Source organism: Phoxinus phoxinus, assembly GCF_949152265.1.
Source record: "Phoxinus phoxinus genome assembly, chromosome: 11".
Classification (NCBI taxonomy): Eukaryota; Metazoa; Chordata; class Actinopteri; order Cypriniformes; family Leuciscidae; genus Phoxinus; species Phoxinus phoxinus.
This window is the reverse complement of record NC_136886.1, coordinates 17,530,834-17,553,357: the sequence shown is the minus strand read 5'-3', so window position 1 is coordinate 17,553,357 and position 22,524 is coordinate 17,530,834. Positions and strand designations below refer to the sequence as shown.

Sequence of the window (22,524 nt, the reverse complement as noted above, 5' to 3'; positions counted from 1 at the left end):
GAGTACTATATGTAGGAGTGGTGGACTTTGATTTGGTCATAATTACACTTATAGCTTTGGTCCAGAGACGTTTTTTTTTTTTTTTTAAGCAAAACAAAAAACATCCGAGCTTTAATTGTGCTTTGGAATGTCATTGTAAATAACTCGTACTTCATAAAATGTGAGGTGTCCGCCTGTAATATCCCAAAGTTCATTGCATGTGACTTTATATGAAAGAGTCGTTAAAAACTATTGAAGTTTTGCAGCTGTAAAAGCAGTGGAAATCACTGACCCTCAGACAAACCACTTCGATTTAAAAATCTCAAAGACAGGTGTAATTATCAAAGCCAAGTCCTCAATCCATTTATTTGGATTTGGACCTATGCGATTGCAAATAGTGTTATGCAGTGTAAGGTGTTTGCACTTATATTATAGCTCTCTCTGGTATTGTGTTACCTTTATTTGTGTCAGATTTGCCATATGGGACTTTTTTATTTGATTGAATATGTACACTAAGTAAACAAACATTTTCCTGTAGCTTTTAACAAGTGTAATCAACATAAACTTCTATTATGATAATGAATGCACCACATAAAACTAAATTAGACAGTTTCACGGATACATGCACTGGATGGAAACCCTGGTTTATAGGCTAGGCTAGGCTACTTAAAGCCCTCATTGTGATTTTTTTTTTTAAATATTAAAATATTTTATGATATAACTTGATATAGATAACATTATTATCTATTGAAGATGAGTAATACAAATTTATGTCAAAAAGCATTAGCCTATTATAAATCAAATGCATGTTCAGTGTATTAAAACCATGAGTAGGCTACAAATAGAAAAGCAAAAGTAATCCTGTTCTCCTCTGTTATCATTAAATGGAATATAGTTAAATGATTTACGCCGTTTATGATACGTGTTTGCACAGATTCCTTACCGAGAGTGCAGTACGCCTGTGTAATATGAAGAAATGATCTCCGTTCTGTCAAATGGGGAGAGAGCAGATCACCAAAACAATCGCGCGTGGAGTAGTGGGCGGGGTCGAAGAGCATTGGGCGGGGCTCGTGACATCACTGATAATGGTCACATATAATCCCCATAGACGATCACCGAAGTGGAAACGTGTCTTGCTCATCCTTGCTGAAACAAGCTTAACAACCAACTTCACATTTCAACATGGACATATACGCCAAAGACATAAAGAAACCCAAGCCAGCGTTGTTTTATAACATAAAGGTAAATTATTATGATTGTTTCATGGTTGTTGTTGATAGCCTATTATGTTATTGATAATGAGCCAATATCATACAATATTAATATATAAATGTAATATAAAGTTATTATTTTTGGTTCACTGTCTTTAGCAGACATATTTTTCTAAACTGTTTAATGATCCCTTTAAAGACACTTTAAAAAGCAATTAACAATGCACTTGCCGTTGTTGTTATTGTTGGTAGTGGTGATGTGACTTGCAGTGGTTGCACATTATATTATTATTTGTGCTGTCATCATTTTTATTGTCTTTAGACTTTTAACCTGAACTCTTGTCTTTAACACTTGTGACTGTGAGTTCGTATGGCTTTGTTTTATTACTTCCCAGTCATTAAAAAATTAGATAAATCCTTCATTTTAATTATATCTAATATATAAATGTAACCTATCAATAAAATTAGCAGGACATTGTGTGTGTCTGATATATCTTATGTCTCTCACACTTGTAAAGCCAGGTTGTTTGAAGCCATGAATGTTTAATTGGAGGTGTTTGACAGCAGAAACAGGTTTTGCTGTATTTGACTGTCAGTGCAGATAGACTTCTGTCAGTTTGTAGCAGTTGTGGATGAGGACCTCGGCCCAAGGGGAAGTATATTATTATACTATATTGCTAGAAGCGATGTTGAAGTTCAGCATGAACTGCATTCATTCAAGTTTTACTTTCAAGCGAATGTCTGTGGAATGTAGGGCTATTAGACCAAAATATAGTTCTGTCATCTTGCACATTATGTCTGTCATGCGTACGGCATTTAATTATGGTGTTTTTGTGTTTGGAAATTGTTTGGAGAAAGATCCCCTGACCACAGACTGTTATGTGTTGCAAAGTGGTGTCAAAACTATTTCAACTTTGTGATTGATAGCTGTTAGTTTCTCTCAGTAGATCTTGACCATCGTTGCTGTTTACGCACCAAAATATTATGTTTATATTGATGGCTCAACAACTCATTCGATCCAACTGAGCTCGATCTAAATTAAATTTCCATTATATTAGAAAAGGGGTGGTGTAGACCTGCAATAACTCAATGAGAAGGAAAAAACTAAGCATGTAAACGCTTGAATCTTCCCAGTTGGATTCAAAAATACCGTGACCAGAGATCTTAGGAACTGGTCAGTGGAGTAAACAGAATATTTTCAAAATATCTGCTTTTAACATGTATGTCAGATTTACTTTTAAGGTATGTTACAGCAGTTGTAGCTACTCGTAGTAGCTCTGGTGACATTTTATAGGTGATTGGTTTGGAATACATGAATGCACACATATGAACGAAAATGTGAACCGGATTGCAAAGTTTAGGGTTCATATAAACAGAACTTTCAGAATATGAAATTAGGCTGGAAATTAGTGATCGACCTCTATCTTTGTGATTAGGCAATTCCGTCTGGAGTTGAAAAATCCTTTAGACTCATCACTCCACTTAAAGTAACAGTAACTGGCGAATCACCTGTGACAAACCTGCCCAGAGGTTGTTTGTCAAATTAAAAGACGAGAAGAAAATTTGTTCACCTAACTGTTTTACACCAACTTCAGATCTGTGTTTTGTAATTGTGATAAATGGTTGGCATGTTAGACATGTTAAACAGTGCTAACACTGAGCAGAAACAATTCCAGTGAAGATGGTTGTTTGTAATTACAGTAGCTAAGACAACTTGATATGACACAGATACAAGTCTGCTTAGTTTGCTTTACTTCGTGGAATTCCTTTTCGACCCCTTATTAGGGCACTGTCTGTTGTTGTGGTAATTTATTTCTAAATAATGAGAGTACAAGTTTCACGAGAAGCTTCACACACTCTCCAAAATCCAAAAATAGACTATTGACGATCCACAGCCTTGAGTTGTGAGGTTCTTTTGAAAGTTACTGTCCATTTGGCTTCTCTATGACACACATATGCTTACTTAGACTTTATGTGTTTGCAATAAGGGTGGAGAGTGTTGTAAATGGATTGAGTAGTTGTGTCTATGTGACCAATGGAGCATAACCGCTCATGTTAAACTGACAGGTTTTTACATATGTGTGTTTTGTTCATGGGAATGAGTCAGGCAGTGATGACGTATGTTGAAAGAAGGTGTAGAACATGCTGTTCAGTGTACTTGGTCTGTTTACAATCCCTAAACCCCTTTTCAGATTGAAACTCATTTGAATTGACAGATAATAATAATATAGCATGTAGTACTTCTCACTATTTTGCTAATTTTTTCTGTTATTACACAATTCTGTTCAAATCAGAAAAAAAGACATTGACATCTCAGCAATTTATCTTATTTTAGTTAAACGCAGGCTTTGATTTCAGGCTTTGTCATTAGAAATTGCACAGAGGAAATATAATTTATTTGGGCCACAGGTCATCTTAAGATCGCACTTGTTGACAAAGAATTTAGTAAAATATTAAGAAACACTGTCACAATAATCTAACATTTTTCCACTTATTCTACAATCCACTGATTTAGTTTTGGCTTTATGTAATATTGTCATGCTATGGTTAATTTACTCTTTACTGGGACAAAGATTTGTTAAATCAGTATTGCATACTTCTGGAACAGCTTCTATATTTTTTTTCTGTTGATTTCATTGGATCGTTGCTGACTTTTTTTTTCGGAGTCCCATTTGCAAGATTTTCTTTGAAGCCCTTCCATGTGAAAATCTGTGAATTCAAACATAGCTAGCAAGTTCATCATTTTCTCAGACCTGAACTTGACAGACATGATTTTTTTGCAGTCATTATTAAATGATGTTTGTCATCACGAAATGAAATGTATCCTTATAATATGAATAGAATACAAAGTTGAATTGTGGTTGTTTCAACCCAAAGTGAAAAAACTCCTGAATGTCCTGTTATTTTTTTGTAGCTGTGGTGCACAGAATGGGCAAAAATGATTGGGACATTGGACTTGTACTGTTTGACTGTTTAAGCTTTATATCCTGAGGAAATCCGAAAATGTCTGCTTAAAGGAACACTTCACCCATTTGCATTAGACTTTGTATCTTTAGAAACCCAGTCACATTTTCGAATGGTCATGGTTTATTCCCTTATTTTCCCCTGAGATGGGAGAAATAAGGATTTAAGTGTTCCACTTCCTGCTTTTTATGACGCAAAAATCGTCATTTTGCGTCATAAAAAGCAGGAAGTCAAATTTCTTTGAATAAGGGTAAGACTACAAACACTAGCTCATCATTTATCCAGTAGAAGGCGCTGTTCCGCATGTTTTCAACCCGCCCATAGAGGGATCTCACTCACAGAATGTACATATAGTGTCAGCCATTCTTTATTTGGAAGCTAAAGCTAACAGTTTCTTATTCTGTGGAGAAAGCTGAGTAGGCTAGTAGCGGTGACCACCATCCTCTTTTTCCCGGACATGTCCGGCCGTCGAGATGGTCCAAAATGTCCGGGATTCGGCTTTTGCTTTCTGCAGTCGCATTCATAGTTTACATGCACACCTTTTGTTTCAATCTAACTGAATTCATTCCGATCGGTGAATCTGAATGTAGTGTTTACATGAACGCTAAACAAGTGATCGTTTGATGTGCGTTTTAACATTGCTAGGAAAATTCCCGCTCCGCCGTGAGAGATACGAGACCGGTGCGTCTCACAGGCGCCGGCGCCGCTCATCAGTAATCACGCCACCGGCCTCGCATCGTTCTCCGCGGCCGTCAGTCTCGTTTCTGCTCGTCACAGTAAACATGAGGAATGGCGACTGAAGAACGCAAAAGCCGAATCCTGGACATTTTGGGCGACATCAAAATACTGGGCAGACTCACGGAGACTCACTAGTAGCATAGCCTTGTTGTTTACTGCGATCTCTTACCGGTAGGCGTGGCCTCCTAGGGCAGCAAAGCAAGTGCATTCTGGGAGTTGTTGTCTTTCATCCCCATAAGCCAAAAATACATTTTCTGGCTTTTCTCAGTCTAGAAGGCTCCAAATTCAAAAATAATTTCACATTTCTTCTACATAAATGACCCATTTTAAATACACATTCATCTTTCCAGAGGTGAAGTGTTCCTTTAATGGCTCCTGTAACACGTGATAGTGGGGCAGCAATGCATGTAAGACATCAAACATCAAAGTCAGTTCTTCCCCTGATTCTCTTTACTCAGCAGGACTCTTCTTGTAGCACAATAGCTGCTGAGGAAGGGGAAAAATCCAGTTCTGGACAGACGACGGGAACTGCTTTTCAGCACGTTCATTGAATCTTTCATCATCGGTTTTCTATCTGTGGAGTTTGAATCACTCACTGTATCCTAAGAACATTAGGCCTGATCTATGATTTCAGTGCAATTCAAACATCATTAAAAGGCTCTGCTGATTCAAAACTAATGGCACTCTATCAAAGTCCTCTAAAGACACGTAAGTTCACTTGCCGGTCATCTTTGTCTATCTATTTAGACAATTGTCAAACAATTTCTACCTTGAATGGGGAAATGAATTTGAACTCAGTGAAATCTCCAAATCCGTTTGACAAGATTACAATTCAGTCATATAATATATTCAAATCTGACAACAACGGTATCATACATTTCGCTTCTTAATTGAAATGACACACACACACACACACAGACACACACACACACACAGACACACACACACACGTGCGCTCCACACACCCACACGCACGCACACACACACAAGTCAAGTCAAAAAGGTTCAGAACCACTGTTTACAGGCAAATGCAACGAAGGATAAATTAAAATGTTAAAGAGTAAGTGAAAAACCAATGCCCTCAATGAAAAAAAAAACGTTTGACACTTTTTTTTAATTTTTTTATTTCCTAGAATGCAATGCATAAATGAGCCTGCCAGGGTCTAAATGCATGAGGTAACAGTAGGACAAATGTCTGACAATAATTTTCTCATACATATGGGAGGATTGTTTTATTTTCGTTCTTCCAAAATTCCAAAAAAACATATTGCTTCAATCCAAAACAAATATTTCAGCATGCTTTGTGCTTACCCAAGGCTACTTTGTAATAGTCATTCACAACACGGCGAGTGATCAAACATGTGCCAGCTCTGCAAAAGATTTATGACTGCTTGGGGAGAATTATGCCCTGATGAACCTGCAAGCTGTAATTTGAGTAGTAACTTATGGTCAGGTTATGCTGTACATGTGCTATTGCCTGCACTTTTGTTAAGGCCTATAATAGCCATCAATATATTAACATGCCCTGATCATAGTACACATACTGTACCACAGGGACACAAATTGATTAATGGCCTCTGGAGAAAGATTGCTCATTGTATTGGTTTATCAGAGAGTCTTTAAAAAAATCAATAAAAAAGAGAGATCTGCTCGAACTTCCTTGTAACATTATATGTGAAAGGATACAGACGTGGCTGCTGTATGTCGAATAATTCAAGCTGAACCGAATGTGGAACTGGCACTGGGGCGGAAAGAGGCACAGAGCTGCCATTCAAACGTCTAACAAAGGCATTTTTGGGCTGCTTGAGTGGACACAGCCTATCAAAATATTTCTGTAATTAAAAGCCCATTCCCTGAAAAACAAGAAAGAAATCGTAGAGACTTTGTCAAAAGCAGCTATTTTGTGTGCCAACAAACCATAAAGCCGAAGATTTCATGGGAGCATTAGCTGTTCTAGAAACCATCGGAAGGCATAGTGCTTTGGCCTGCAATTGAGAGCTGGCGACGAGGATGAGCAAAGGAGAGGGATTTATGTCTTGTGTTTGTTTAGGAAATCAGATTGCTTCATGCCTTTTAAAACTCTGCGAACTTTCCTCTGCTTTTGCTAATGACGTCTTAGGCACAAAAAATGCTATAGGGAGCAGCTGCTTCTTTCGCAAACAGGGAAACGTTCCAATTTATGAGCTTTAATCTCCACGGCATTTCTGTCTTATCGTCAAGAACCTTTCTCAAGAGAGGTGAAATGCTGCTAGACAAGCATTACAATCAGATCATTTGCCAACCAGTACAACAAGTAAATATGTCTATAGCTCTGTGCTCCAGATTATTATTGTTTTTGCATATGCATCTCTTAAAGCATTTTATGAAACGTTATCTCTACTTAAATACTTAATGTATGATAAACTAAAGGCCAATTCAAATTCCGGGTCTGTTCAATGTTGCTGTCTGTCAGTGCGGTGTGAACTGGTCTTTAACTGGATTGACCAAACTTAAACACGTCCAAATAACTTGATTCATTCAAGTTCATCCTACCTGAAGTATTTGAGTAGAGATAGGCTAACATGTTTCAATCACATTGAACAACTGTCCATGTTTTAATCGGGAAAGGTTAAAGTAAAGTTAAAGTATTTTTGAGTGTATAAAGCTGGTAATAATAACACTAACAAGCTTAACATAGTTTTTCTTTTTAGGTAGTGTGGTTACATTCAGCAATAGTAGTTCTTGTTTAATTCTTTGTTAGAAGGTCCTCAACCAACCCCCCAAAAACATACCCTGGTAGTTATGTCACGATTAAACTGAAATTATTTTTCTTCCACATCTGTGACATACAAGTTATTATTGAAAAAAAAAAAAAATATGGTAGGGATTTGAATTTGCATTCACTCAAAAATGAATGCAAGCTTGCAGTTAATTGGTGTGATTTAAGCAGACTACACGATTAGTGAAGTTGGCCATTTTCACTGGAAGTTATGACATGATAGACATAAAAAATAAAACATGCAAGGAAACATTCATAATTAGATCTATAACATGCATTTGCAAAATGAATTTTCATTTCATGCCTACTATAAGAATGGTATAACTTTTTTCCAGGCTTTGGAAATGTACAGAAAAGTGTCAGATACTAATAGAGAGCAGAGACACCACTGATCCAGTTTTCCATTTTATGAACCACCTTTGTTTTATCACTTATTTGCACAATGAGGAGCTTTTGGGGCAACGGCAGCTTTTGAAACAACAGTGTAAATCGTGAAGGTGATTTTAAGAGCTCTACGTTTGGTTTAAACTATGTTGTCTTTTCCATGGATGGGTTAAAGGCAGAGGACAAATTCCGAGTATGGCTTACCGTACTTGGCCTTCACATTACAAACCAAACACAAAGTGAACTCAGATATATTGTGAAATCAGTGTGGTTAACATTCATGTTCGGAGGTGAGGCACTGAAGATCAAAGTCTGTAGAGATTTGGAAGGGAACTCTAAATTTAGGGAGTTGTTGTTTAGCTCCAGACGTGCTGTTTCAAATAACTCCCATGTGACACTGTAACAACACACTGATGAATGCACTTGCTCAGATCATAGAACAGCAGGTTCCTTTATCATTGGAGAATGTTTAGTACACTTGATAATTGGTACACTCATAACCTGTATGTCTGACCATTCTTCACTTTCTTGCTCTCTCTTCCTGTAGTTCTTCGTGTTGTGTCATGGCCTGCTCCAGCTCACTCAGCTCTTGTATAGCTCTTACTTCAAGAGCACCATCACAACAATTGAAAGACGCTATGGCCTTGACAGCCTCTCTTCAGGAACCATCTCTTCCCTCCATGAGGTACAGACCACTCCATACAGTCTCACAAAGAGTTTATGTGTTGCTTAAGTGGAAACATTGAAAGTCTAATAAATAATCAAGTATTTAGATATTAACTTTTTGAAAACTGAATTTTACGGGTCAAGCCTTTTCATCTCATCATTTTTCCTGCCCTTCATAATTAACTGGTTGTTGAATGTCAGTTAGTGTTACTATATTGTTGTATTGTGGTTTTAAGGGGACGTGATGTGTAAGGATACACAATATTACAATTCTTCCAGATACTAAGCTACTTAAGTGTCCTAATTGAAATAAGGCCTAATCCTGACTTAATCTAAGCCCTGTCTGTGAAACCAGGCCTACGAGTGTTAAATTATTAGTGTTTGAAAGATTAACTTTAAGTGAGCGTTAAATGACAGCAAATGTAATCTAATGTAAAAATAGGGGAAATGAGTATGTGCAACAGACACAGATCTCAAATAAAGTGAATCCCTCATTATATAATATATAAGTCATAAGGTATTTTTATGATAATGAATCATGAAATTATTAACTTAAAAGGGTTTACCCTGTGGAAAAGTAACGGAAATATTTTTCATGGTTTTAGTTTTTAAGATACAATAATAACCCTGCAACCAACATGGTATTTCTGATGTGGCTGGATGTTTAGAGAAGGCTAAGCTAGAAAAAAAGGCTTTATACTGTAGGATATTTACAAATATAGTGTATAAGTGCAATAAGAAAAAATATAGGCTGCTTTATGTGACTTGTTTTTCTGTTTTTTGTTTTTTTTACTTAGGTAGGGAACACAGTGCTGATAGTATTTGTCAGTTACATGGGTAGTCGGGTTCATCGACCTCGATTCATTGGACTGGGTGGCCTGCTAATGTCGATAAGTGCCATGATCTTAGCTCTACCTCACTTTCTGTCCCAGCCCTACACCTTTGACTCTGTCCTGCATGGTAAGTGCCATTCAGGCCATTCACATCCATATTTATCTCAATGAAACCAATTAATGTGAATTTTACTAAGTGTAAAAGTTATTTGGGAATATACACATATCTGTTGGAATGAGCTCTGCACTCTCTTCCTCCCCATTTTCTGTCTTAGTTTGTTTTTATGCATGATCATATTGTTTCATGCCCTGAGTAGAGGATCTTAGACTCTAAGCTCATCAAAATGATAATATCACTGTATTCATTTAAAAAGGCTTAGGACACTTTGAAGAAAACCAGACACAACAAAGTGAGGATCTAAAATAACAAAGCTGAATGATAAACATCAGCTTAGACATAACAGGGTAGGCAGGTCTACAGGAAGTTGCTGCCAAGAGACTCCATTTTGATCCTAGCCTCAGTTCTTAGACAGGGTTTAGCATTAGGTTGGGGAAAAACATGAAGAAATAAACAGATTGAGGTTGAAAAGGGAGAGGATAGAGAGAAAAAAAGGAAAGAGAATGGTTATCTTCCTACAATTTCCCTAAACCTTTTATTTTTGCCTAATTCTCTCACTTACCCTATTCTGCTTGCAGATACTGTCATGCAAAGGTTAAAGGAAACTTACATAGTCTTTAAAGCCATTTTTTCTTTTCATTTACTCACCCACATGTTATTTCAAACATGTATGCCTTTCATTCTTCTGTGAAAAACAAATGTACTGTAGAGTGCCCAAGCTGCTCTTTTGCATACAATGAAAGTAAATGGTGTCCATGGCTGTTTTTTTTGGTCTCCATGAAAAGACCACTCTGTAAAACAGGTTGCATCGCTTCCCGTTCATGTCTTTTGTATGTGCTTCATTAAATATAGAGCTGTTTTACTCAAGATGCATTCAAAGGAGCGAGCAAAGTTTAGGATTACTGATCTCCTTTGCATATGCAGATTATGTCAATTTTATCTTCTCACTAACATTTAGATATTTAAATCGAATAAAAAGGCAATAATAAAAACTGCTGTTAACACTTTCTCCGACAAGCGAATGCAGACCCGTTTTCCCGTTTGTTCACGTAACATTCGGCATAAAACTAATTGTGTGGACAAGAGCAGTTTGGACAACCCTCAAGTTTAAGTGTAAAACTTAGATATTTCATCCTCATCATTCTAGTAAACATTTTACTAAACACAAATATCTGGATGGCTGATGTGACTGATAATTTTTGGGATGAATGTGTTGTATTTCTGTGTTTTAATCCAACAGCGAGCAGACAGGACATGTGTGACGTGCGTGTGAATGCAACTGGTGCCGAGGCTTGTGGTCAGGAGGATTCACACAAGCTTGTGGACACCAGTAAATTTTGGGTGTTAATGGCTACGGCCCAGCTGCTTTTCGGAATCGGTTCTGTCCCCATCCAACCTTTTGGCATATCTTTTATAGATGACTTTGCGGGGGCTGGGAATTCACCTCTCTATATTGGTACGTTTCGTTTTTTGTTTAACAAGAGTTTCTAATGTTCATTGAAAGAACTGTTAAGATTATTGACATTCCTGTTGTTGTATGTTGCAGCTATTCTCTTTGCTTTGTCAGTGTTTGGGCCTTCCTTTGGATTCCTCCTGGGCTCTGTGGTCTTGCGTATTTATGTGGATGTGGACAGATCCAGCGCAGGTTTGTTTACCCTTTAAATCACAGCAACAACTTGTTCATTTTCTTTATGTTAATGTTCATTGTAGACAGCTGCAGTGTTACATGTTATCTAGATTCTTTTCTCTAGGGGAGGCATTGGAGTTGACCCCTACTGACCCTCGCTGGGTGGGTGCTTGGTGGATGGGTCTGCTCATCACTGCTGGAGGTCTTGCTCTCACCTCAATCCCTTACTTCTTCTTCCCCAGATCCCTTCAAGTAGAGAAGGTCAGTCAGTTGGTTTTGTTTTAATGACAACTGAACACTTATATGGCACTGATTCCTGAAACATTGCAAACTTGTTGTTCATTTTTAATCAGGAAGGGTTGCTATAATGTTCTTTTATCTTTATTTAATCAAATTGATGACAAAAAAGCATTGCGTTGATGTTTCAGTGCGATACAATTCAGTACATCATATAAACTAAAATACATATTAAACCTAATTCAAACAGAAATACACATTCGTTCAAAAAGTTGGGGTCGGTAAGATTATATTATATTTATATATATTTTTTAATTAACAATTTAATATTTTTGACATATTTTAATCCCTGTGATGGTAAAGCTGTATTTTCAGCATCATTACTCCTGTCTTTCATGTCACATGATCCTTCAGAAATCATTGCTAATATGCTGATTTGGTGCTTAAGAAACATTTCTTATTATCATCCATTTGGAAACCATTGTGCTGTTCAATATTTTTGTGGAAATTTCTAAAGAACAGCATTTATTTGAAAAATGTTGTAACAATGTAAAAATTCTTACTGTCACGTTTGATCAATTTAATGCATCATTGCTGAATAAAATATTAATTTCTTTCAAAGAAAATATTACTGACCCCAAACAAACGGTACTGTATAATATATACCAATAAAAGTTCTAACAAAAAGAAGAGGTTTATTTGAATAATATATCTATTTAATAATATTTTCATATCTATGTCTCTACTTTTTGTGGAGCATTTTATAAAACATAAACTCAGATAAAATGGGCCCTCATCTTGTAGGTTCTCTTTATTTTTCTAGTGTCCCAAACATGATTTTCCATCTTCATCACCCAAACTCAATAATAATAATAATAATAATAAAAGAAATAAGTAAACATGAGATAATTTTCCTCATTTGAGCAGATGCTGTTCAAAGCTACAAACAGAAGATTCCAATGATCTCTCCACCGTATGGCACATTTATATATATATATAAAGCCACAAGTGGCCTCTCTTGGTTAAGAAAATGTCAGATGAATAATTCATAATAACTGTTTTGTATTTTTGACATATTTTAAAATGTAATTTAGTAAAGCTGAATTTTAAGCATCATTACTCCAGTCTTCAGTGTAACATGAATATTCAGAAATCATTCTAATATGCTGATTAGAAAGTCTTCTTTTGCAGTCTTTTGAATTGGAGGGTGACATCATGAAAGAAGACCCCAAGAAGCCAGAGAGCTCCATGCTGGATTTCTTTAAAAGTGAGTCCACGCTAACAGGTTCATTATGCATTTATGCAAGTATAGTAAGACCATTTTATTAGTATAGTTATGGCCATTCAAATAGTTTACATACAGTTATAAATATAGTTGACATGGGTCATTGAAAATAAAATAAATTTGAAAAAATTATAATAAATAAATAAATAAATCAGAACAAATATTTCTGCAGTCCTGTGCTGTTGACGAGGCATACGTGTGCTGTTTATCTTGAGTCATACAGCATGCTCAGGTTGTTACTGTAACAGGATCTGACAAGTTCTTTTGAATATACCTGCCTCCAGGGCATGATTTGTAAGAAGCTGGTTTAGGCATGTTCATGTCTTCATTCATGTGTACTCAGTGCAAAACTGATTTCCTGCCGTACACTCATATATACAGTATATATAACTATATATATATGTTTCTTTCTCTTGTGGTCTATCTGTGTTTTTGCAGTGTTCCCTAAGATGTTCGTCAGGCTGTTGCTAAGTCCTCTCTTCATGCTGCTGGTTCTGACCCAGTGCTGTTTCTCCTCTGTGATCGCTGGACTTGCCACCTTCCTCAACAAGTTCCTGGAGCGCCAATACAGTGCCACTGCAGCCTACAGCAGCCTTCTCATTGGTCAGTCGACATATTATAATAAAATATATAAGTAGGAGAAACGTGGCCCTAGTCTCACTGACATTGCGGTGTAGAATATATTTAGCTAAAATATGGCGTAGTCCCCGCTTTTATACTGAGAAATATCCCTTATAAAAATATCTGTGAATGAATCTTTGTTTTCTCTCAGGTGCTTTAAACCTGCCGGCCGTTGCCGTGGGGATGGTGCTCGGTGGTCTGATTATGAAACGCTGGGTGTTGTCATTCAGAGCCATTCCACGCTTCTCTGTTGTAATGCTCACCATCTCCGTCTTCTGCTGTGTGCCTCTCTTCTTCATGGGCTGCCCCACACAAGATGTTGCTGGAGTTTACCCCAAAACATCTAATGCCACAAATGGGTGAGTTTCACAGGATGCTCTTTTGAAATTGTTTTGAGGAAATATTTTTTTTTATTATTATTTCTAGATAGAACTAATAAATAAATTAATAATAAATAAATTAAATAAATCTATTAAATTACATTTTAGTCAGATCTGGCCTGCTTAGGTGAGAAACTGCAAAACAAACTGTTCTCATTTGTTTGATTGATCAAATGTCTGTGGAGCACTTCCAGGACTCAAGATGTTAGCTTGAGGTGCTCTTTGGATGGGATAATCATATGTGGAAAAGATTCAGGAAACTCCAAGGCACTCTATTTAGAAAGGTTAAAAAGCCTTTATTGTTATGGCTTGGTCATTTTAAACCTTTAAAAAAACTCTGACGCGTTTCGGCGTACAAGACTTCGTCAGAAACCATGTTTCTTCTATGTTGTTTGGAATTTTTTCTGTTCAGTTAAATAACTGTCAGAAGACTGATTGCACAGACAATTTTTTACCTGAGTTTAACTGCCTTGCTAAAAGGCATAATCATGATAAGCAAATTTTGGCCAATTTTGTTACAAGTTCCCTTACCTCATAATTATGCATTTGGATTTGGCTGATTCATTTTTACAAATAATCTGAAATTGCATTCAAAGTATACATTTTAATGGATCGTTGATCCCCTTAAGATTCAAACCCGATGAACCCATGAGTGTTAGCACCATGATTTACTGTTTAAGCTACATGAATGCTTTATGTTATAAGGATCCTGTTTCTTTTTTTCCTATAAATCTGACAATTATTCAAATCAAAATAGCAGTTTTATGGAGGGCTATCGCTCTCCTTTATCGCCGTTGTCATGGAAGAAACCTGCCTTACCAACTAAGCCTTGCTGAGTAACGTCTAGCTTAGTTAGGAAGGCGTATGCGGTCCCTGCACACAATGGCAGTTCTGCAGGCATACCAGACTGACCTACTCAAAGATTTGGACCATAGTGAGGCATTAGGGATTGAGAAGGTAAAAAAAAATCAGCTAAGCCACCGATTTAGCCCTCCGGCCAACCAAGCAGACGGCCCGTGCCGCAATGGTTCAGTGGCTGCAATGGTTGCCACTGTTGCTCAACCTAAAAGAAAAAGACAAGGCCTTCCTCCTTTATGCCCCGATTTCTCCCTCCAGCCTGTTCGGCAACGCAGTAAACAATGCCGTCAACAGGTATCAATTGGCAGCGTTCAAGGGGCCAATTCCTCACTCTTCAGGATAGAAAAAACTACAGAAATTATAGAAATAATGATTCCACTGTCAGACTTTGTGGCAGCTTGACTACTTATCTCAGTGGGTTATTAATACTATAACAAAAGGATACAGAATATGGTTTGCTTCCTGTCCACCTCGTTTCCGATGTGTCATGGCAATGTTAGGGGAGAAAGGGGCCCTAGAACATGTACCCCTCCCAGAGCAAGAGGCAGGCTTCTACAGTACAGTTGGTACTTAATTGTACTTAAAAAGGATGGGGATTTCATCCTCAGAATCATCCCCCCCCATGGTTGTAAGGGTCACATTCGGCGGGCTACATGCTCTACACAGCTTTAGAAGAAGCCATGGTTCTTTACTGGAGGTCTGGCTTTAAGGGCTGGCTTTAGGGGCTTGTTGCCGTCGCAGATCTCTCATCTCTCACGACGGACACCTTTCTCAAGGGATGTGGTGCGGTTTTCAATGGCCGACCATACTCAACCTCAAAGACAGTTTACCAAGGCAGCCTCACAGAGGGTCGATGCACTTGATGTGACTGTCTAGCTGGATAACTGATTCTCTACAGCGATAGGAGGCCAAACTACGCTCAACCGTAAGGACAGCGGCCCACAGAGAGCCGACACACTTGATATCACTGTCCAGACGGAACTCAAGAGAGTGGAAGCCTCAGCAGAACGACTCTTTATTGCGAGAGGAGGCTAAACAAAAGCCATCTTGAAGACAGCTTAACACACCGGCTCATCGAGGGCTGACACACTTCATGTCGCTGTCTAAATGGAGCTCAGAAGAGTGGAGACCTCAGCAGAAAGACAAACTAAACTCGACCTTAAGGACAGCTTATCACAGCGGCCCACAGAGAGCCTACACACTTCATATCAATGTTCCTAGGGGTGTAACGGTACGCAAAAATCACGGTTCGGTACGTACCTCGGTTTTAAAGTCACGGTTCGGTTCATTTTCGGTACAGTAAGGGAAAGAAATGCAAAACATTAAACTGCTGGTTGTTTACTATAAACTTTTTTTAACAATTTGTTTACACTTTTTTAAAAACACTTTTTAATAAAATATAATTAATAAAAAATATATAAAATAAAAAAAGAATAAGAAATAAAATACTGCTGCAAAGTTCTGCACTAAATAAAATACTCTTAAACCAATATTGGCCATGACGCTAGCTAGCGAGAGGCTGTATGTGGTGAGATCGGGCCGAATTTTAGGCAGTAGATTTTAGACAGCAGTAACCGAACCCGACCTAAGCCCGACAGGCATAAATATATGTTTTTTCTCATACTTATGACACATGTACGTTTGTTTGTGTGGAAAGCCCGCTTTTATTAAGCAACTGAAAGGCATTTGGAAATGTCAACAGAATGAGCGAATCAGCGCGCACGGAGCAACAAGCGCTCTTAACACAGGCGCGCATGCACGCGTTTCGTTGTCACAGCAACATAAACAAATTTCCGCACACAGGAAGACAGATGTTATGGTCATATTTTACATGTAACGTTATTTGAATCACAAAAACGATTAATCAGATTTAACCAGTGCAACGCGGAGACTTCCGACACTTAATATGTTTGTGTGGAAACTCGGAATTGACGCATGTTCCGCACACAAAACTAGCCTAATTTACGTGAAAGATTGCATTCGGTGCACATGTGAACCGTACCGAAAGTCCTGTACCGAAACGGTCCGGTACGAATACATGTACCGTTACACCCCTTCTGATGGAGCTCAGAAGACCAGAGGCCTCTGCAAAATTACTCTCTATAGCGAGAGGAGGCCAAACTACACTGAACCTTAAAGACAGCTTATCATAGCGGCCCACAGAGAGCCAACACTCTTGATGCCACTGTCTAGATGGATCTCAGGTGAGTGGAGGCCTCAACCGAACGACTCTCTAGAGCAAGAGGAGACCAAACTGCACTCAACCTTAAAGACAGTTTACCACAGTGGCCCACCAAGGGCCGACACGTTTGATGTCACTGTCTAGATGGAGCTCAGGAGAGCAGAGACCTCTGCAAAAGACTCTCCATAGCGTGAGAAGGCCAATATACACTCAACCTTAAAGACAGCTGATCACAGCGGCCCACAGAGAGCCAACACACTTAATATCACTGTCCAGACGGAGCTCAAGGGAGCGGAGGACACCAGTTCATGCAGAGGCATTCCCATAGCATCAACGTCATGACGCAGCATCTCGTTCCCCTCTCAGCAAACTGTATAATTCATAAAATTGTTATTCAAATTAAAACATTTATTCAAATTAATTATTTAAGACTAAATCCTTAAAATTATGCCATGATGTAAACCCCTAAAAGGTTCTCTATATGAAGTGCCTAACAGTTTCTATATAGAACATTTTCTTCTAAGAGTGTTGTATAAATGTATCTTCTATAAACAGGGCCAGTTGAAGATAGCTGGTTCTCACAGACACTGAAAAAACTGTTAAGCTACGTCTGTTCTTTGTCTTCTGCCAGTGTTTGGATTCAGACCATTGTGTTCTAGTGAAAGTTTGTATCTTCGAGTCCAGAACAACTTCCAGTCAAAATGCTATATAAGTTGAACTAGCACACAGGTGAACAGCATGGGGCTTAGTCATTTAAAGTAGTTATTGTACTCTGTATAAGTTCACTTTACCATTCAAAATACTGTGTGCTATAATCTGAACACTTTCACTATGCCAACTGGGAGGAAATGAGGAAAGTATTATTGTGTCATTGTGAAAATAATTGAACGTTTAAACACACACCCTGTGACTATGTTCTGGATGTTAAAGAAATAGTTCATCCACAAATTATGTCATTGTTTACTTAGCCTCATGTTGTTCTAAGGCTTTATTCATTCTTCCAAGGAACACAAAAGATGAAATTACAATGAATGAGAACTGGAGATTTTAAGCTTAAAAAGGGACAAAAAAGCAGCATAAAAGTATCATGAAAATACAATAACAGTAGTCCATACCACCTGTGTGCTATATTCCAATCTTCTGAAGCTATACAATAGCATTGTGTGATAAACAAAATGAAATTTTCTTCCAGTCCAGCGAGATGTTACCTAATATGACTGGATAAATGAGTCAGTGAGTTGAATTTGAGAACCGGATCAGACCGATTTATGAACAAATCTTTCATACCAGTTTTATGAACTCTATCATCGAATTCATTGAAAAGAATCGACTAAAATTGTTTTAAAAATAGCATCAATCGTACATTACTACTTCTCTCAAATTCTCATGAACATGCTAAGGAAAGCTATGAGGATGTAATTTTTTTCAGTTAATAATGACAGCATTTTTGTGTGAACTATTTCTTTATTACGATTCATAAAATGTTTCTGTGTTCTGCAAGTAAAGGCTAAACTGTGTTATTTTATGCCCAGCAGGCTTCTTCTGCCCTGTAGTGGAAACTGCTCATGTCCCAGCAGCAACTTTAACCCAGTGTGTGGGGAAAACAACATTGAGTACATCTCACCCTGCCATGCTGGGTGCAAAAACTTCACCATGGATCCCAAGAACCCATACAGAGTCCAGGTAAATAAATAAATCTGACAAAACAGAACATATTTCATGTCATGAAATTGTCGTCTCAAGCCAGAGTTCTAGCAGAGTCACTGCATGTTTAGATCTACCCATTTAGACCTTTATTTAGCTCATTACTGAAGCTGGATAGCAACTCATTGTGAGCCTCTGCTGTACTAGCGACACCGAGCAAATGACCGGTCATGGTGTGTTAGCAATCAATGAGTTGAATCCAATCAATCGCTAATTAGTAATACTTCCTGGAGGAAGTGCTTTGGGGACTTAGAACAACTTTAGAGTGTTAAAAGCTTCTGTATAATTGCCCAGCAAGAGACTTACAGGAGCAGCTGATGATGAATTACTCTATATAACACAGCACATATCATACCAAGAGGCAATTATAGGAAGAAATAGACTAGGTTCTGGACTCCTATGCTGGTTCAATTCAGTCAAAACAGGCAATGGAGGACACTGTCATTAGAAGTCAATGGAGCACAAGAAAACATGATACAATGAGTGTTAGTATTAGCAGCATCTAATGAAACACTTTTAGTGGTTGTACTCTTTAAATGTATAGTATCCTTATAGCAATAATGATGTTTGTAATGAAGATGTGCACTCATGCAGGGGTTCTCAACTGGTTTTGCTAACACACAATGTACCATACAAATTGGAAATTATGAATTATTGGTTTGTTATTTTATTGTGTGACAAACCATGTTTATTCTTATGAACCTTTATTTATCGAAGTCTGGGTCAGATTTAGTTTTTAAAGGATATGGGCATGTCACACTTAATGTGAATTTGTGTCATATTGTATAGTTTGATACAAGACAAAAAGATACGGAAAACATTTTCTCTTCACATTTAAAATACGACAAGCCTATATATTTGGATTGATATACACAAAATTCTATTAAACAGTACTTAATTTTATATACATGTATGGGTTACTGGACACTTAACAGTTAACTTAACATTTACAGCTCTCGTGTTCATATTGAAAAACCATATCATAATAACGTCCACTATCTCTTTGCACACAGATTTTTAGTAACTGCCAGTGTATTCCTGCAATGGGCATCGCAAAGCCTGGCCCTTGCGGCAACGCCTGCCCTCACTATCTCCTGCCTGTAATGCTCATCATATCTCTAGCCGGACTTATTGCCAGCCTAACACACAACCCTATCTACATGATGGTGCTGAGGTGAGAAACAACATTGCATTCAGTGTGAGAACTTGAAATGGAGTTAATGTATTTTATTTGATCTCATCTTATTTCACTCATTCTGTCTTTAATTATATAGGTCAGTTCCTTCAGAAGAGAAGTCGTTTGCCATAGGGGTTCAGTTTCTGCTTTTGAGGGTTCTTAGTAAGTAAATGACCAAAATACCCTTTTTTACTTTTATTTATGTATTCTTTTAAAGTCTTAAAAGTTTTCTTTTCATGAGATTTTTCCTGTAAGATCCTAAAACAAAATAATTGTTAAGAGAAAGTGGTCAGGGTAAATAACCATTTAAATGATTCTAACATGAGAACACTTTCCTGAGGGAAAAAAACAACAATCTGTGTCTAAATTGTGCAATTGCAATACTGTAAGTACTATACGCCCCCTTGTGGCGATACAACAACATAGTTACTGTATATTCAAATACTGTATGTGCTGTATATTATTACAACAACATCATTACAAACCATCTATGCTTATTTAGTATATTAGTGCATAGCAATATTTATTTGCTTAAACTTGTAGTATACTTATTTATTTTTTCTCTCCCTCTTTGCTTAGCCTGGCTGCCAGCGCCGGCTCTGTTCGGGATGACCATAGACTCCACATGTATCTGGTGGAAAACGGCTTGTGGGAAAAAGCAAGGATGTGGTTACTATGACAACAACCTTCTGAGAAACAGGTACGGATATGTTCTCTTTTGACCTAAATACTTTATAAAGGTACATTTGTGTCAAAACTCCTAAAGGTAGGTTTTGAATTTATTGAGCTTAAACACACATACTGTATACTTCACACGTATTCATCAACACAAGGCTAAAAATAGACATTCAATTATGCTAATGAGTGTTATTAGACTAATTACTAGCACCGATGATGATCGTGATGACTTGTTACAGGTATCTAGGGCTTCAGGTGGGCTACAAGACGTTAGGCATTACACTCCTGGCATTTATTGGCTGGAAAATGCACCGGACCAGAGAGTACAGCTTAGAGAAAAAGCCAGAGGGACCCCTGTGATGCCTCAACCCTGCTTAACCTATCGGATCTCACTTTTGAGGACCTTCTCAGTGAGTTGAGCCCCTGGACATTTCTTGTCAGAAACCCCTCCTTCCAACACCTGGCTGGAAATTTGATGAATTCAGTTTTGGATATTTCTCAAGTTGTTACACAGAGTAACTGCTTGAGTATTTATTCCCCCCTTTCCACCTATGCAGTTAGTTTGGTATTAATAAATAACTATGTAAAGTAACTCAAAACAATTCATCATAATCTTAGCCGCAGTTTTAATCAGCAGATTATTTGAAGCTGGATTTATGACTGCGGCACCTATGAGGAGAACACAAAACATAAGAGAAATGTCTTTATATGGACCTTAACTTTGGTTAATATGCAATTGAATCATGATTCAAAATGGTTGGCTGGGAAAATATTTTTTCCCCCCCATATATCTTCTCTTCTATTTGAAGACTATGTGAAGGATGTGGAATGCTCTGTCTCATCTATCGGAAGATGCACACAGATACACAAGTGTGTAGAATATCAAACTGTGTGCCAGTTGAGGTGTGTAACTTCAAATAACGATATAGCCTGAGCAGATTTAAAATGTTACTTTCGAATGTGAAGACATTTTAAAACTAGGCATCAAATGTTTGTAAAATATATTTTTATACTGCTGTTTTATTATACCCTTTGTGCATATTGTTTTGTCACGGTTCTTAACACAAATGACAACATGCTTTTCTTATTGCTGCTTGGAGTAATGAATCGTGACTTTCTGATAAACTCTTTATTATGCAACATGTAACGTTTATTTACCAATGTATAAGTTATTTCAAATATAAAATTTGTTCACAAATTGTTGCTGTTGTTATTTTTTTGTTTTTGTTTTCTATTCGGCTGATGTTTATGAAAGACCATTTCTGCCACAAAAGAAAAAAAATCATGATTTGGTGATTACTATGTTTATGGCATAAAAATGTGTAATTTTGACATAAATGATACTTTTTAAATTTGGATTTATCTTAGTTCCAGTTTGTAAATTACTTTTTATCTCATAATGACTTAATATCTCATACATTCAACCTTTATCTCATAATTACAACTTTTTATGTTGACTGAGAATTACTGATCACACAAGCAGGCTTTAGATTACCAGCTCTGGGATCACCCAATCAAAAACAAATCAAGCAGTGTCAACGTAAGTCAGTATTTTTAACATAAATAGTTGTATAATCAAAATACGCTATAAAGGAAAGTATCTGCTTACTGTGGGGGATACAGCATGACGTCATGTTATGTGGGTGATACAGAATGACGTCACGCTATGTGGGTTTTTATATAGCATTACGTCGTGTGTGTGTGTGAGTGAGAGAGAGGTGGGGCCGCGCATGCGCAGCAGCTATTAAGCCTGACAGCCGTTCCAGTGCAGCATTCCAGTTTCCAAACGCACAGGAGCGCCGCTTTCTCCATCGCGCTGCCCCATCCAGACATTTACACCGGTGGGAACACGCTGTTAAAAAAACAAGCCCTCAAACATGTCTGTGGGAAATGACTTTGGAAACCCTTTAAGGAAATTCAAACTCGTCTTTCTTGGGGAGCAAAGCGGTGAGTGTCATATTGGAATTTCCTAGGGAAGTTTCAATAATACGCTTTATTATTGATTATTAACAGGGGTCTGTATAGACTTCAACATGATAATATTGATGATAAAATGTTGTTTTTTACATCAAAATTCATAAGCCACTGGATCTAGTGTGGCATGTTATTTTGATCTGTTATTGG

At 37.5% G+C, this 22,524-nt stretch overlaps 2 protein-coding genes across 4 annotated transcripts in view; both read left to right on the top strand.

Moving 5' to 3' along the window:
* The first annotated feature begins 1,085 nt into the window (after window positions 1–1,085).
* On the top strand, window positions 1,086–21,747 carry slco2a1 (solute carrier organic anion transporter family, member 2A1). Of its 2 annotated transcripts, none has more exons than XM_079628405.1 (14): window positions 1,086–1,221; window positions 8,582–8,719; window positions 9,498–9,660; window positions 10,892–11,107; window positions 11,198–11,296; window positions 11,403–11,539; window positions 12,707–12,782; window positions 13,239–13,403; window positions 13,573–13,780; window positions 18,374–18,524; window positions 19,559–19,719; window positions 19,820–19,884; window positions 20,302–20,422; window positions 20,640–21,747. In XM_079628405.1, the coding sequence occupies exons 1-14, from the start codon at window positions 1,162–1,164 to the stop codon at window positions 20,758–20,760; spliced, it is 1,881 nt and encodes a 626-aa protein (XP_079484531.1). In that variant the 5' UTR covers window positions 1,086–1,161; the 3' UTR covers window positions 20,761–21,747. The 2 variants fall into 2 exon arrangements, with proteins under 2 accessions (XP_079484531.1, XP_079484532.1); XM_079628406.1 differs by having other exon boundaries at window positions 18,377–18,524; window positions 20,640–21,670.
* A 358-nt stretch (window positions 21,748–22,105) lies between these two features.
* The window catches only part of rab6ba (RAB6B, member RAS oncogene family a), an 89,320-nt gene continuing 88,901 nt past the window's right edge, over window positions 22,106–22,524 (top strand). The window contains exon 1 of one of the 2 annotated variants that reach the window (XM_079628413.1): window positions 22,106–22,347. In XM_079628413.1, the coding sequence (XP_079484539.1) occupies window positions 22,278–22,347 (70 nt within the window). In that variant the 5' untranslated portion in view covers window positions 22,106–22,277. The remainder of the gene's footprint in view (window positions 22,348–22,524) is intronic. The other variant, XM_079628412.1, reaches the window with a different exon arrangement.